The following is a 15,745-nucleotide window of genomic DNA, read 5'->3' as shown; positions in this document are numbered from 1 at the left end:
GAATATTTCTTGCATTTTCATTGTCATATAGCATGTAATTGTTGCCATTGCTCGTATAAAAATCGTTTAAAACATTTAAATGAATAAATGTTTAGGTTATAAATTACGATATCGCAGTTGTCAGTACGGTCAATTACAATAATTATCGTATCCTACCATAAAATATCGTATATATGGTAGACCTGACTGAAGCGAGCAGCTGATGCCATTCCCACAATGCAACATTCTCTTCAATTATAAGCTATGCCCCAAAATCAGGATTATAAGGTATGACTCAAAATCAGGATTATAAGCTATAGAACAGAATCGGAATTATAAGCTGCGCCACTATTTGACCATTATAAGTTGTGGAACTGAAAATGTGTCATACCTTATAACGTTTTAGAGAAATTGTGGCATAGCTTATAATTTTTCGTGAAAGTGTGGCATAGCTTATAACTGATTATAAGCTATGCCACATTTTCAACATTATAAGCTATGGAACAAATTCACGATTATAAGCTATGACATTATAAGCTATGACACCCCACGCTTATGATGAGTTGTTTTTAAAAGTCTCTGGTTATTTTAGGGTGGTCGGGTTTGTTTCGTTTCATTTGACGTCTTTGGTTTTGTTTGAGACTTTGCTTTGACTTTTGGTTTTGTTTTGAGCTTAAGCTTGAGTTGAGGACGTTGGAGGTTGAGGAGAGTTGAGTTGAGTTGAGTGAGAGTTGCTATTTATAGTAGAGTTGCTGTTGCTGTTGCTACGTTTGTTTTGGTTTGATTGAGGTTATTTATTTTTATTTAATTTATCACTCCACTCAAAGAGAGAGTAGAGAGTTTCTCTGCCGAATAACATTTGACTTATTACTGTATAAACTAAAGTCAACTTAACTTTCTGAAGTTCAAAAATATTTTATTCTGTAACCCAAAGATGGCTTCAACGTTAGAATCAATGGTCAGAGTTGAAGAAAGATTTGTGGAACCTGAAAAGCCGGTGGATAGAGAAAAGGTAGGCCTAGGCCCAACTTTGTATTGTGTCTTTTTCATATTTAGCCTATTTCACAACCTTTCTGAAAACGAGGTTTTCGAACGGAGGTTTACTAATCGAATCGATGTCAGCATAGCCCAGTTAAGAAACTGTACCATAGGGGATTACATTACCTTTGGGATAATTTTATTATAGCCTAGGCATAATGCATGAACAGTAGGCTAGGCTTAGACCTTTAACTTAGGGCCTAGTTTAAGGGTAATAAGAGTTCATGTTAAAGTTCCTTTGTGTTCAATATATTTAAAAAACGTCAGATGTTTTCTTTCATTTTTATTGTAACATACCCTTGGTTATCTATAGGCCTATGTTAGAAATGTGGTGGAGCTACAAAATTTACTCTACCCGTTGAAGCCAACAACAAAAATGTTGTTTCCCGCTTTTCCGGGAATACGGTACTTTTACAGGGGAAATGACGATCATTTTCGAATTTAGGACGTTATCAAGCATAATAAGCAAAAAATTATTATTTTAGCGTGGCATCCGTGATCTATATAATACCAAATGTTTTTGTTTATAATCTCTCTTTGCCACTGATTGTAATGCAACGACTCACTGTCCCAACCATCTACTCATTGTATAACTTAGGCCTATAATAATTAAATTCTACAGCTATGCCTAACTTAAAATCCTCAAACCTCATTGGTCCAAAATTGTAACTAACTTGAAACCTTACAGTACGGTAACAAAAAAATGCTGCTAAGTAACTTACACCTATGTATTCCACCTACCCTTGCAGTGATAGCCTAAGGCTCGTTCACTTTCAGTCGGTCACCAGCTTTATAGCCCTGCATGTGCCTTTGAAATGTTTTTGTGATGTTTCTCGTGTTGTATGTAGGTCTACTATTTATTAATTGACGAAATGTAAATGAAAAAATCCAGTGAAGAATTGCACACAGTATTTTACTTAACAGTATTTTAGATTAGTGTATCAGGGTCATTCCATATTAAATCAACCAATAAACCATTATGATAAATATGCATTTTAGGGTTTGCACGCGATTTTTGAAATTTTTTTTTTCAGTCTACTCGAAATTTAATGCTGATTCCGAAAATGACGTTCTTTTTCCGCGGAAAACGACCATAACGCGGAAAAACGACCAAAACGACAAAAAAACTTTTTTTACCAAAACACGTCATGTGGGTACTCAAATTAACCGTAATATTAAGCAGATCACGACTATGCAAGAATGTTTTGGATCCGAGGTCAAATAAGCAAGAATTTCACGTAAATATGCGATGCTATTTTGGATTTTTGCTCCAACTTTTGTCTGTGTTAAAATACCAGCTGATCAGGATCAGCTGGTCATTATTTTATTATAATTGTTTATGTTTTAATAACAAGTAAAAGGGATGATACTAAGCATAACCTAACTTAACCTAACCTACCCTAACCTAACATAACCTAACCTAACTAACCAACCTAACCTAACTAACCAACCTAACCTAACCAACCTAACCTAATCAACCTAACCAATCCTAACCTAACCAACCTAACCTAACCTAACCAACTTAACCTAACCAACCTAACCTAACCAACCTAACCTATTCTAACCTAACCTAACCAACCTAACCTAAACAACCTAACCAACCTAACCTAACCTAACCAACCTAACTAACCAAACCTAACCTAACAATCCTAACCTAACCAACCTAACCTATTCTAACCTAACCTAACCTAACCTATTCTAACCTAACCTAACCTAACCAACCTAACCTAAACAACCTAACCAACCTTACCTAACCAAACCAACCTAACCAACCAAACCTAACCTAACCAACCTAACCTAACCAACCTAACCTAAAGAACCTAACCAACCTTACCTAACCAAAACAACCTAACCAACCAAACCTAACCTAACCAACCCAACCTAACCTAACCAACCTACCCTAACCTAACCTAACCAACCTAACCTAACCTAACCTAACCTAACCTAAACAACCTAACCAAACTAACGTAAACAACCTAACCATCCTAACTTAACCTAACCTAACCAACCTAACCTAACCTAACCAACCTTACCTAACCTAAAAACCCCGAATTCCCACCTGTCCCCTAGTGAGTTGGAGTTATTGCTGGTAGTATCACGTTTTCGTGAAAATCTCGCTTATTTGACCTCGGATCCAAAAAATTCTTGCATAGTCGTGATCTGCTTAATATTCCGGTTAATTTGAGTACTCACATGACGTGTTTTGGTAAAAAAGGTTTTTTTGCCGTTTTGGTCGTTTTTCCGCGTTATGGTCGTTTTCCGCGGAAAAAGAACGTCATTTTCGGAATCAGCGTTAAGGGGATACGCCACTATCTCCAACTTTTTTTTTATTATTTTATTTTTGTCAACCTAGTTAGTATATTTTGTTTATACTAGACTTAGTTAGAAGATTTAGGTACAAAAATATTGAATTTATAAGTTATTTACTAAATTTATATGCGTTTTTGGTTTTTTTCACCAAAATTTTTAAGAAGTTGTTATTGAGAATAACTTTTCAACTACTGATCGGAATGACATATTCAATTTATTTCCTGATTCAGGATGAAATAATGAGTAATTCTGTGTATAATCGTTATGGTTACTAAAAAAACAAAATTTTTAGGACACCTTTTATTCAAAATATAAAAAAGCTGAAAAAAATATTTAAAATTTTTGCGTAAACATAAATATTTTTAGTAAATGTAATGCTATGGGGCTTACTATACACACACTCCTTTATTACTATATAAAGAAGGTCTGGTGAAAATTTGAATACTATAAGTATAGTACTAACGGAGTTATTCAAACATTTGTACAATAATAACCTAAAAAACACGGTATTGAGATAATCGCAGGTGATGTAACAGGTGGTTGGCAGGAGAAAAATTCCCATAACTACACTAATTTATTATTTTATATTATATATGAAAATAGCAAAGTACTTATTTTGTTTTAAATAAATGTACCCTACTTTATCTATACTATTATATAAAAATCTAATGGTGTCTGTCTGTATGTGTATTACTAATAGGTGCAAAAACTACTGAATCAACTGGGCTTAAATTTTACAATAATATAGCTACCATACCAAGGACCCTTATAGGACTATTCACATTTCGATACTGACCGTAGGCTTTGCCCCTTTGGCTTTAAAAGTTCTGACGTGAACATTTTAAAAGTAAATATTGATTGGTCTCCATGGCTGTGATGAGAACACTAACAATGTTTGTTTACATTCGCTTTGGGCTTTGACATTTTAATGTAAACCAGAAGAACTGCTAAACTGCACATTTCACAATTTCAGACAGCTGATACATACAAAGAAATTAAATGTAATATTTTCCATAACTATGAGGTAGGTTTATTTTAATCTAACCTTTTATCGTGGATTATTTATTCAAAAACTATGTCAATGATTATAAAAAAAAGATTATATAACCGTTGCTGTGTCAACTCCGGCTCTGCTTTGGATTTTTTAAAGCGTCTAAGTTAAGAAAATAATGTTATTGATATGTTTTCATGGAAACAGTATGAAAATTACAAAGTATAGATGTTTTGTATGAATTTGGAGGCTACGCTTAACATGTGTTAGATTAACTTAATATAACTTGCACATCACATTGTTTTTATATGTAGGCCTATATTTAGGTAAATTAAGTTATTGTGTTTTGCTAAACCTATGCTTAAATTAAACTAAAGAAAATCATCAATAACTAAATTGTACGTCGTTAATTTTTGTTTTCTAAAATCTGTTGTATATGTGTAACTATATTTTATTATTAACTGGTAATACAAAATAATCTTATTTTATCTTAACATAGCTTTCAGTTCACATTTACTTTATTTGATACATTTATTATTTGTGGTTTGCCACACCACTGATTAAATTAAACCAAGGAAAATATCATAAAACTAAGCAGTACACAGTGTTCTTTTGTTTCTAAAATCAATTAAATATATGTTACTATGTTTACTTAATGGTAAGTGTGAAAATGTAAAGGCAATGGACGATGGAACTGATTAAAAGAACGAGTTTGTATATTAAGTTGTTTGTTGATATTTTTGTAGAGTAGAATCAGAGATGCAATGAAACATAATTATACTGTATTTGAATTTTTTTATTTGTATTACATTTTTTAGTCCTTGATGCTTTAATAATCATATTAGTATTGTCTGCTGTCTTTAATGCTAAATTATTTGTTCAAAATTGTTTATAGTATCTATAGATATAGTTTCTTTAATATTTCAAAAGACTGTATTCATAAGGCACAGCAATATTTCTAAAGTTTATAACAGCTGACTTAGTTTTGCTAAAGATTTATTGTGAGTGAAGAAAATGAAGATTAAAGAATTTGTGATTTAATATAAAGAAGAGTGAAATTAAAAAAAAAATCCATTTAAATTTAATAATTAGTATTTTTGCAACTTCAAAATTGAAATTTAAAATGTCAATAATAAATTAAAATATATGTAAGATGAAGGTAAATCATGTATGTCAATGTTTTATTCGAAGATTTGGTCAGTTTTTCTCATATCAGCCTACACAAGATTTAAAATTAATCAAAACCAAAATGGTGGTATCCACTACTTACCAGATTTAAAAGTCATAACTTAAACGTTTCTATTAAGGCTATTAAAGTTGAATTTTGTTTCTAAAATCGTTGGCGGATGTGTAATTATTATATGCAACAGATGTAAAGATTAAAATGTTTCTATTTTGTGTCCTCTTCCCGTTGCAAAGCACGGGTATAACAGCTAGTACCTTCATAATACATAATTATGATACACAATTAAAAATGTACATATCAGGAACAAAAAAAATAGTTCAAAATTGTGTTAAATTGCTGGTTACGGCGTTTTATATTTTATTTTTTTTATACTAGAAGGAGTTGTCAGATTGGCAAACAATTTTAGCTAAATGTTCACATTTAAATGACCTATCTAAAAATGCAACTTTTGGAAAATGTAAAAAAAATTTAAAATATGGCCTACAGATAGTGGCGTATCCCCTTAAATTTCGAGTAGAATAAAAAAAAAAATTTCAAAAATCGCGTGCAAACCCTAAAATGCATATTAACCAAAATGATTTTCAACCTGACCATCTTGGATTTTGATGAAATTTTGCATACTAGTAACTTAGTATTTTGAGTCCAGAATCCAAATATGTTTTTTTTTTTTAAATCTATCTTTCATATTTTTTTATAATAAAAATATTTCAAAATGGTAAAAATTGGCGTTTATTACCGTGCGCGCAAATCTAAAATATTATCTAGGATGAGTTCTATTGCTCCTATCAAGTTGTACAATGGCTCATTTTAAAGAGGATTCAAATGCCTTTAATCTGATACCAAACTCAACCTACTTTGGTAAAAATTAATTTTTTTTAAATTTCAAAATATGTTTTTGAAAAAAAATTTAAGATAGGCCTAGTGTTTAACTTTGCTCTTGTGTTTGTCTTTGCTCTTGTACTCTGCTTTGTTTTTGGGGGGTTTTGTTTCAAGATGGTCAGGTTGAGAGCCTAGTTGATTTGTTATGGAATGACCCACGACTACAACCGACGATAGAGTAGGCCTAATCTCTGAAACGGCCGTAGTGTCATAACCAAACAAGGATTACGAAGACAGTAAGTACATATATATTTATTTATATACACGCAATCTGCCACTCTGAAAAATCAAAAAATAATGTAATTTACGTTTTAGACTTGCCCGTTACTGCTAAGAGTATTCTGTTGCAATGGAAGGCACAATAACTCACAGGAATACAGGAATGGCAACGTACCTGCAAATGAACTCCAAATTTATACATGGTAAGTTCGCTAGGCCTAGATTATGTGAGCAAAGTAAATCATTATTTGGTTAATTTGTGTAGGAAGATAGATACTTTAATTAACTAACTTGCAGTTTTAAAATTTCCTGTATTAGCCTATTGCCCTACACTTTTTTTTATTTTTGGGTTCCTAGGCCAAATAAAACAAACTTATTTTTTTATTTTGTAATTTAAATATTTGTCTACATTTATTTCTGATTCGAGATGATTCCAGTGGCGGATCCAGAGGGGGGACGAAGGGGGTGACCGCCCCCTCCTCGTGCATACATAATATATTTTTTTTACTACATGTAATACAGTAGTGCATACACATTGTGTCAAATAATTTGTCACACTAGCTTTGAACAAAGAAATGGTATAAAACTGCCATTTTGGAGACTTAGTTTACACTAATTTTTCAGGGGGGGTACCCCGAACCCCCCAGACCGCCCCCCCTTGTGACTGTTCTAGATCCGCCACTGGATGATTCTCTCAATATTTATTGAATTTTAACTAGGCCTAGGCCTAACGTGAACCAACATCTTAATGTTGAGTTTGCAAACCAGCCAATCCGACTTTAAACAAGAGTTTTAGGGTCATTTTTAAATTGAGACCGAAAATTATTCCCTGGCCAGTAACTTTTTTATTAAAATGTCAATAAAAATTACAATTAGCTAGGAATAAGCAAAGTTACATTAAGTAATTAGATAGGTCCATAAAATACAAAAATAATAACCAGTAAATTATCTATAATTGTTATAAGTCTAATTTTGTCCCCTCGCCGACGGTCCCCAACCACTAGCTCACAATATGAGTAAAGATTTTAAAGAGAAATTCAAATCCTTGAATTGTAATAAAAGGAGAAATGATTTTTCAAGTTCTAATCTATTTTAATAATAGTACAAATAAATAAAATTTATTTCAAAACAAAACATTTATTTTGTGTTTTTTGTATGTCCCCAGAATTCCCTTTAGATAAGCAACCTTTTTTTGCAGAGAGCCACAAAAAAAGAAATTCAGTTCCAGCGTTCCTTGTTCCAGGTATCATGAGTCGTCTTGGTCCAAATTAGAGCTTACTGTAGTTATTGTTGTGTTGTGTTGCTGTATCATCTTTTAAAACTTAATTCAGGTAAATATTTATCACAGTACATTAAATACTGGTCTACTCGCCGACGGTAATTTATAGATGTATTATTTTAAAACAACAGATAACTTTTTACCGGTGTAAGAAGCCGTTGTAAAACCATACCTAACCTCAAAGTTTGCTGGGTCAAATATGCGTCGTTGTGGATTTAGCGGGAAAACGTGACAGAATGTCTCCTCGCAGACTGTCTCCTCGCAGACGACGCCGTAAAGACAGTCTCTTCGCCGACGTCTGTGAATAGACCAGCCGACGTCGGCGAAGGGAATAATGCTGTCAGCGAGTAGACTTTTAATAACGTTAAAGCTATGTTTTTATGTTATACTGAATTTGTTTAGTGAATTTTGATCACATTAAGAATGAAAACCTTCATAGAAGTAATAAAGATTCAAAGGAATTTATTTTTATAAATGAATTGTAATAGTAATGTAATGTGCAATGGTAACGACCTTGTAGTTGAAAGTAAACATCTGATTGTTTATTAGTAAATTCAGTTCAATAACTTTAAAACTTTAATTGCTATTTGATTATCAATTAAGTCATCACTGCCGTAATTTCCTTATAACTCAAATTAGCCTACAGTAATTACACTCGATTTTTAATTTTTATTCTTTTCAGTTATGTATTATGAAAGTAATATATTCTGTTTTGTGTGGCTATTTAGTATGAAAAGTTTACGTAAGAGTTTTAGTTTTTTTTGTTGTTGCATTTTTGTATATTTTCAGCTTCCATGAAACATGGGAAAAATAAAAAAGAAAAGTTCTACAGAGGAAGCGAAAAAATACAGAAGAGAACGAGAACTTGCAAATGCTAGAAATCGGAAATACAAAGCCAATCTGTCTGAAGAAAAACTAGAAGAGAAGAGGAAAAGGGACCGAGAGAGGTACCATCGGCTGAAGCAAGAAAAGAAAATCAAGTTGGTTGGAGAAATGACTGAAAAGGAAAAGAGTCAAGAAAAATCTGGAAAAAAAGAAAGGCAGCGCTGAGGAAGAAAAAAAAGGAAGAAGAATCTGCGTTGAAAAATACCCCACCTAACAGTGACACAGAAGATAATATAGGCCTACCAGTTATGAACACAAGTTCACGGCAAAGGCAAAAAGGAAGAAAGGTCGCCCGGAGAGACCGGGCAAAAGCATATAAAGAACTAAAAAAGCTGAAAGAAGAAAATAAAAAACTAAATTCCAAGGTCGAAAAGTATAAAAAAAGACTTTATAGGGAGCAAAATAAGAACAAAAATTCACCTTCACCTTGCAAGAAAGTAAGACATCTTGTAGGATCCGAAAAAATATCTCCAAAAATAAAAAAAAGACTATTTGCAGGATACGTTCTTGAAAAACAAATAAAATCATCAATAGAAAAAAGCAAACCAAAATCTAAAGAACGCCAAATAATGGCTAAAGTCATTGGAACAAAAATTCTCAGAAAATACAGGGTACAAAAACAGTTCACGTCTATTGTTTCGTATGATAGAAATAAGAAGATGGTAGATGGTGAATTAAAATTTGATCGCAAGACTTACTCAACAGTTTCTGTAAAAGAAGCAATGGCCCTTAGAAAGTTCTACTTGAACGATACAGTTTCCAAGATGATGCCTGGAAAGAAAGACTTTGTTAAAAAACGCAATATAAAAATGCAACGTCGAGTTCTACTAGACTCACTGAAAAATCTTCACAAGAGATTTGTTGATGAAACAAACTTAACAATTTCTTATAGCACCTTCACTCTGGCTCGTCCTTTTTGGGTTCAAAAACCTAAGCCCAGAGACAGAGAAACATGCGCATGTTCAAAACATGACAATATTGAATTTGTTGTCAATGCTTTGTCTAAAGCCAAGGCAATTGTATTCCAAACCGCCCATGAAGTAGTTAAGTCATTAGTTTGTTCCACAAGAAACAAAAACTGTATGTTTGGAAAATGTAAGAAATGCATTGTCAATCAAGTTTATTTTGATGAAGATTCTGATCAGGTGGTCAAGTTAAGTCAGTGGATGAATAAAACGGAGAAGAAAATGATAAGGGGAAAAGAAAAAGAAATAAAGAAAGTTGTGAAATTCACAAAAGAGTACCCTATTGACGAAGTAATAAAAATGTTTAAGGAGCAAATCATTGAATTCAAACAACACATCTATGCTATGAAGCATCAATGGGATGCACTCAACTCTGTGTTAGAGAATCTTAAGGAAGGAGAACTGGTATTTCAGATCGATTTCTCTCAAAATTATGTTAGCAAGTGTTCCACTGAAATACAGAGTATGCACTTCGGTGCTTCCAAGTCCCAAATCTCCTTACATACAGGAGTCATGCACTACAGGAATGGCAACGAAATCAAATGCCAATCTTTTTGTACCAACTCAGACAACATAGATCACATGGCATATGCCGTTTGGGCACATTTAGAGCCCATTTTGGAAAAGGCTGCAACAGATTTTCCGAAAACACACACTGTGTATTTTTTTTCGGACAGCCCCTCCTCACAATACAGAAATAAGACAAATGTATACTTCATGAGAGAACGCTTGCTGACGATTTTTAAATCAATCAGTAAGTTTTCTTGGAACTTCATGGAAGCCGGCCATGGGAAAGGGGCCATGGACGGGGTTGGAGGGTCCTTAAAAAGAAATGCTGACGACCTAGTTTTACATGGTTTAGATATTATGTGTGCGAAAGACTTGACCAATGCCTTCAAAACTAGCTCTACTCATGTAGTTGAAGTGGCTAGCTCGGAAATAGAAAAGTTCAAAAAACTAGTTCCACAAAAATTGATTCCAATCAAGGGAATGATGAAAATACGTCAGCTCTTATGGAATGGAACAAATATGTACGGACGAACAATGTCTTGTTTCAAGTGTGACAATAAATGTGGACATTTTCATTTCAACACAATCGGTCCCTTGCTTGAAGTGCCTGAAGTGAAAAAAACACAAAAAAAAATTAAACTTAGAATTTCAGATATTTACTCCAGTTCAGAGGAAGATGAGCCTAAAGAACTCATCAACATCACTTACGATTCAAAATTTGACTACCATGATTTGAAACCCGAAGTGTTCATAGTTGTAAGCTTCAATCTGGGGAATAAAAATAAAAAAAACTATGTAGCTGTAATCCAAAGAGAGGTATCTGACGACAGGGAGGCAGAAGTGATGTTCTTAAAAACGAACGACAACAAGATTTTTCAACCTAACCCAAGTGACATTTCATGGATCAGCTGTGATGAGATTTTGGGAATTCTGCCGACACCTAAAATGACTTTCCAGGGAGACCGTCTGTTTTTCAACTTTGAAAAACCTGTTTTGTTCTAGACTTTTGTTTCCTCTTGAAGAACAGTCCATATAAATATTAATTATTATGAGTTTGTGTTGTGACTAAATATTGTATTTTTGTTATTTCAAAAGCTGGCACTCTTTGTATACTTGTACTTTTATACTGTATATATATTAGAAGTTTGTGTTGTTATTAAATATTACTTTTTGTCAGGTTACATATTTTAATAGCTGACGTTTTCAGTAAATCTAGACTTTGTTTCCTCTTGAAGAACAGTCCATATAATTATTAATTATTATGAGTTTGTGTTGTGACTAAATATTGTATTTTTGTTATTTCAAAAGCTGACACTCTTTGTATACTTGTACTTTTATACTGTATAATTATATTACAAGTTTGTGTTGTTATTAAATATTACTTTTTGTCAGGTTATATATTTCAATAGCTGACGTTTTCAGTAAACTTCATACTTCCTTCTTCTCCTCGCAGACGGCTTTAGTCTCCTCGCAGACGGCTTTAGTCTCCTCGCCGACACTTGTCTCTTCGCGGATGATTTTGTTTTTCCTTATTGAAACTTAAAAATAATGAAAATATTTGTTTGGGTTTGTGTTTTTCATTATTCTAATCATGATCACAAAACAATCATGTGGTTTATAATAATAATAGTTATTTCATTTTAGCATTTTTTAGCAAACTTTGGTATTTTTTTCCTACAATTTTCGTAATTCAACAATTCTTTTAAACTTTTTTAGCATATTATAATAACATTTTTATTTTTTTTTGTTTACATTTGTTTTTATAATAACATAAACTATCAAAATGATACATATTTTGCTACATAACTTTTGAAATTATGTATAAAATCTATATTTTTTATCCCGTCAGCGAGGAGACATGATTTCAGGTACCTACAAGGAAAAAATGTAAAAAAATATACATTACCATGAAGATTGAGCTCTGCTGCTACATGAGGTGTAAACTAGGGTAAATAAGGAACACTTCAAGGTTTGTTACAAACAATATATCTTATTTTTATTTTTTTTTTTTTTACATATGGTATTTGGCCTCAATTTAAAATTGACCCTTTAGCAAGTTTTGCACCTAACTACTTTTTCACTCAAACTGTGTTCTTTAAAAACAGTTAATTACACAATAAAATATTAGCTAAGTAGCGTAGCCTATTATGCACAATCCACGAGGTGCATTATAATAATTCAATTGATTTTTTTATTTATGTAACTTCCAATGTTAGGATGGATGCCACTTTGAGGGAGATAACAAGCCTGGTGAAAGAAGTCAATCCAGAAGCAAGGAGAAAAGGAACCATGTTTGATTTTGCTTTGGTTTTCCCAAACCCTACCACTCCTGGATATCGCTTTAGAGATGTCGGGACCACGATTTCTGGCCAGAAAGGGCCTGATGATCCAAAAACACTTTCACAGCTAAGGTTTGTTGATTCTTTATAAATACAATTATATAAATATTTGCAAATCATCTAGCAAACCTATTCAGGCCTCATACTTTGAGCTCTTAAGACACATCAGTAATGAAGGCTAACAAAACCAAAAATTCTTTTTCAATTATCTATGAATAGGTCCTCAGTATTGTTATGTCTGATTAATAACCGATCAATCTAAGCCAATCTCCCTAGCTAGGGATACTGTGTTGGAGGTTCTAATCCTCTCTTGCTTTTTCTCTGATTGGGCCTGTTGAAAACTGGCCAAAATCAACCTGCCATTATTATCTTTTACACTTGTCAACCATAATTTATTGTTAAAACATTATAAGTTTTAGTATCTATATATATAATACGTGAAGCCGTATTTTGTTAACGCAACTCCTCCCTTATTTGCGGACCAATTTCAACGTTTAAGGTGTCAAAAGATTCGTCTCAATATGTAGTTTTGCAATAAGGTTTTAGAACTTTAAAATTTCTATTCTTAAGGGCGTGAGACCCTCTCAAAGGTCGGGTTTTCCCCATAAGAAATACATTGAACAAATTTAAAAACAAAATACAGCTGTTTATAAAAAGAAACACATTAGCTTTTTGGAAGTAAATATTAATGTTTTAATATTCAGTAGGTTAAGACAAAGTTAAACAGTTAATTAGTTTTGTTGGAAGAACGGAAAATGCCTCAAGTTGAAAGAAGAAATATTGAAAACGGGAGGAGGAGACAATTAATAATAAGGTATCTTATGCGTATGAGGAGAGTAGAGAAAGATATATCTGATCTAACAGATACACATCCATATACACATGCACTTGGTGAGATGAATAATATTTGCCAGTTCTGCTATGCGACTTACTTTGGAAGTGAAAAAATATACGAAGCACATACGAAGCCGTGTTGTCACGGTTGTAAAATAAACTTGCCTATAATGTCATATCAAATGAATGTATGCAAGAAATTTTACTTAGGCTATGCCACTGACGGATCGAGATATTTCAAAACATTTATTAGAAACCATAATAATTTTAGTGGCAATATTAGAAATAAGTGAAGGACTTAGTGTTTAGCCTATGTATTCAACGATCGAGTAGTTACAGTCAAGTTTATCTTTATGATTCAGGAGAGGCAAATAATATACCCTGTTCAAAAAGAGAAAATGAAAATTGCTATCCAAATCTTATAGCTACAAAAGTTATCCAACCTATTTCGACAAATGAATCCATACTTTCAAAACTTTGGGACAGGTATTAAGAGAAACCCCACTGAACAACGTGAGGACATTCTGATGCAAAAACAACACGTTAAAATACGTTAACAAACTATCAATGGTGTTGCTGCTTTAGCCTGTATTCAAAGCAGATTACGGCTTTCCAGTTGATAACCCAGAGTTTGTGGGTCAAAAATGGAGCACATTAAATGGTTGATATCACCCGAACGTTCAGGATTCTCTACGGAGAAAATTCGTTTGATTAGGGGGATGTCTAGGCAACAGTTTTCTTCAATTCTCAATGTTGGAAAATCTTTGTTGCAACATGGTCGCTCGAATTGAAGCAGATCGTTTAGCATTCATTAGAAGCTATCAGTTAAAACTGAGAGCAGAAATAATGCAGGTGAATATTGACGACGCAAATAGAGATATTTAAAATTAGTTTCTAACAAGTATTTAAACAACTCTAAGATGTAGGCCTAACTAGAATTACTCGAATTTAAGCATGACGTTTTCCTCGGCGTTATGTTTCATACTATGCGGCTCATTGAGCCGCACGGGTTCTCTAGTAAATATAAATATTTACGTTTTAGAAAATTAAGTTCAATTTACAAAACAATTAAATGTTACATTGTAATTGTATCAGTGTTGGAAGTGAGGTTGATCATATGGGTTAAGCCACTCGTAAAATGCTGATCAAGAAGTTTTTTGAGAATTAAAAATTTGAATCATAGTTTAAGAATGATTTGTAATGAAGGTAAAGTTGGAATTATTCCCTTATCAGTTTAAACCTGCCTGCCTACTGGTCTCTTGTAAACACGGCTTGACTTTATTCTTTGTGAAGGATAGGTGATGGCTGGCTTTCCCCATGTAATAGTGTGCTACAAAGGCGGTTAATATAAACTAGAACTTATGATGGGCCTACATGCAAAGTTTTCTCTTACTTTGTGTGTCTGTGCTCTTTAAACCTAACATGATTCATGCCATGGATTGTGATAACAATTTCAACCATTATTTTAATGTTCTTTTAGTATCAACTCAATTTGAATGTCTGTTTTTTCCAGATTCACCATAGGAGACTACATGGATGTTTGCATCAGTCCGCCCACTCGTATGAATCCTCCGATGATGAGACGCGGGGGTATGATGAGACAATACTGAAGACTCATCAAACTTCATTCAAGTTTGGAAACCACTGTTAACAGTTAAGAGTCCTTGTTTCTTTGTGTAATTTTGTCTGATTTTTGTAAGAATAAATAGTTTAGATGTGATGGTTTTGTTATTTGTATCCCAAAAGGGTTGTATACCATGTATATTATGGATTGTATATGACCATTTCTAGGTGACTAAACTACTGAAAAAGTCTTTTGGTACGGTATGAGATTCAATGTTCAATATTGAATTTTGAGTTAAAATTAGCTTAGTTTAAAAACCACTAAAGTCAGACATTTGGTAGTTCTTGTACTTTAAACATGGTAATTACAAGTATTTATTTGGTGCATTATACCAAAAATGAAAATCGAACCACAGGTGTGGTCTGTAGCTCTGTCCACATCCACACACACAGACATCATCTCGAAAATAACTTTTTTGGGTTCAGGGGACAAAAACTCAAACTTTTGATAAAAATAATACTTTCTCCATGATGTATACTATAAATAGGGGTAAAAAGTAAATATTCATTCATAGAGCTAAATAATAAAAAAGACATTCCACTCATTGACTAATTTCTACATAGATTAAGATTCTGCTCTATTTCCACAATATAAATAATCTTTCTGTGTTCGTTTACACTTCTAACTATTATACCTTCATATCCCAGTCATTATTTGACAACAAAACCAATTCGTTAGATCGTAACGAGCCCAGGGTTTGGACCAGC

At 33.0% G+C, this 15,745-nt stretch overlaps 2 protein-coding genes across 2 annotated transcripts; both read left to right on the top strand.

Annotated features, from left to right (window-relative positions):
- The first annotated feature begins 724 nt into the window (after positions 1-724).
- LOC128991926 (histone deacetylase complex subunit SAP18-like) lies at positions 725-15,125 on the top strand. Its single transcript, XM_054415211.1, has 4 exons — positions 725-991; positions 6,699-6,805; positions 12,458-12,652; positions 14,928-15,125. The coding sequence occupies exons 1-4, from the start codon at positions 914-916 to the stop codon at positions 15,022-15,024; spliced, it is 477 nt and encodes a 158-aa protein (XP_054271186.1). The 5' UTR covers positions 725-913; the 3' UTR covers positions 15,025-15,125.
- Positions 7,825-11,761, top strand: LOC128991925 (uncharacterized). The gene is made up of 2 exons (XM_054415210.1): positions 7,825-7,933; positions 8,671-11,761. The coding sequence occupies exon 2, from the start codon at positions 9,015-9,017 to the stop codon at positions 11,241-11,243; it is 2,229 nt and encodes a 742-aa protein (XP_054271185.1). The 5' UTR covers positions 7,825-7,933; positions 8,671-9,014; the 3' UTR covers positions 11,244-11,761.
- Positions 15,126-15,745: the final 620 nt, after the last annotated feature.

This window comes from Macrosteles quadrilineatus, unplaced genomic scaffold, assembly GCF_028750875.1.
Source record: "Macrosteles quadrilineatus isolate MER2022 unplaced genomic scaffold, UCM_ALF_1.0 Scaffold_4__1_contigs__length_99947679, whole genome shotgun sequence".
Taxonomy (NCBI): Eukaryota; Metazoa; Arthropoda; class Insecta; order Hemiptera; family Cicadellidae; genus Macrosteles; species Macrosteles quadrilineatus.
This window is presented reverse-complemented; position numbering and strand designations above follow the sequence as displayed.

What these genes read in the sequence shown, in the direction of transcription:
- LOC128991926 (XM_054415211.1), top strand. Translation starts at nt 914, where the DNA reads ATGGCTTCAACGTTAGAATCAATGGTCAGAGTTGAAGAAAGATTTGTG. An exon ending in GAACTCCAAATTTATACATG is followed by an intron (nt 6,806 to 12,457) that starts GTAAGTTCGCTA and finishes TTCCAATGTTAG; the next exon opens with GATGGATGCCACTTTGAGGG. An exon ending in AAAACACTTTCACAGCTAAG is followed by an intron (nt 12,653 to 14,927) that starts GTTTGTTGATTC and finishes TGTTTTTTCCAG; the next exon opens with ATTCACCATAGGAGACTACA.
- LOC128991925 (XM_054415210.1), top strand. Translation starts at nt 9,015, where the DNA reads ATGAACACAAGTTCACGGCAAAGGCAAAAAGGAAGAAAGGTCGCCCGG.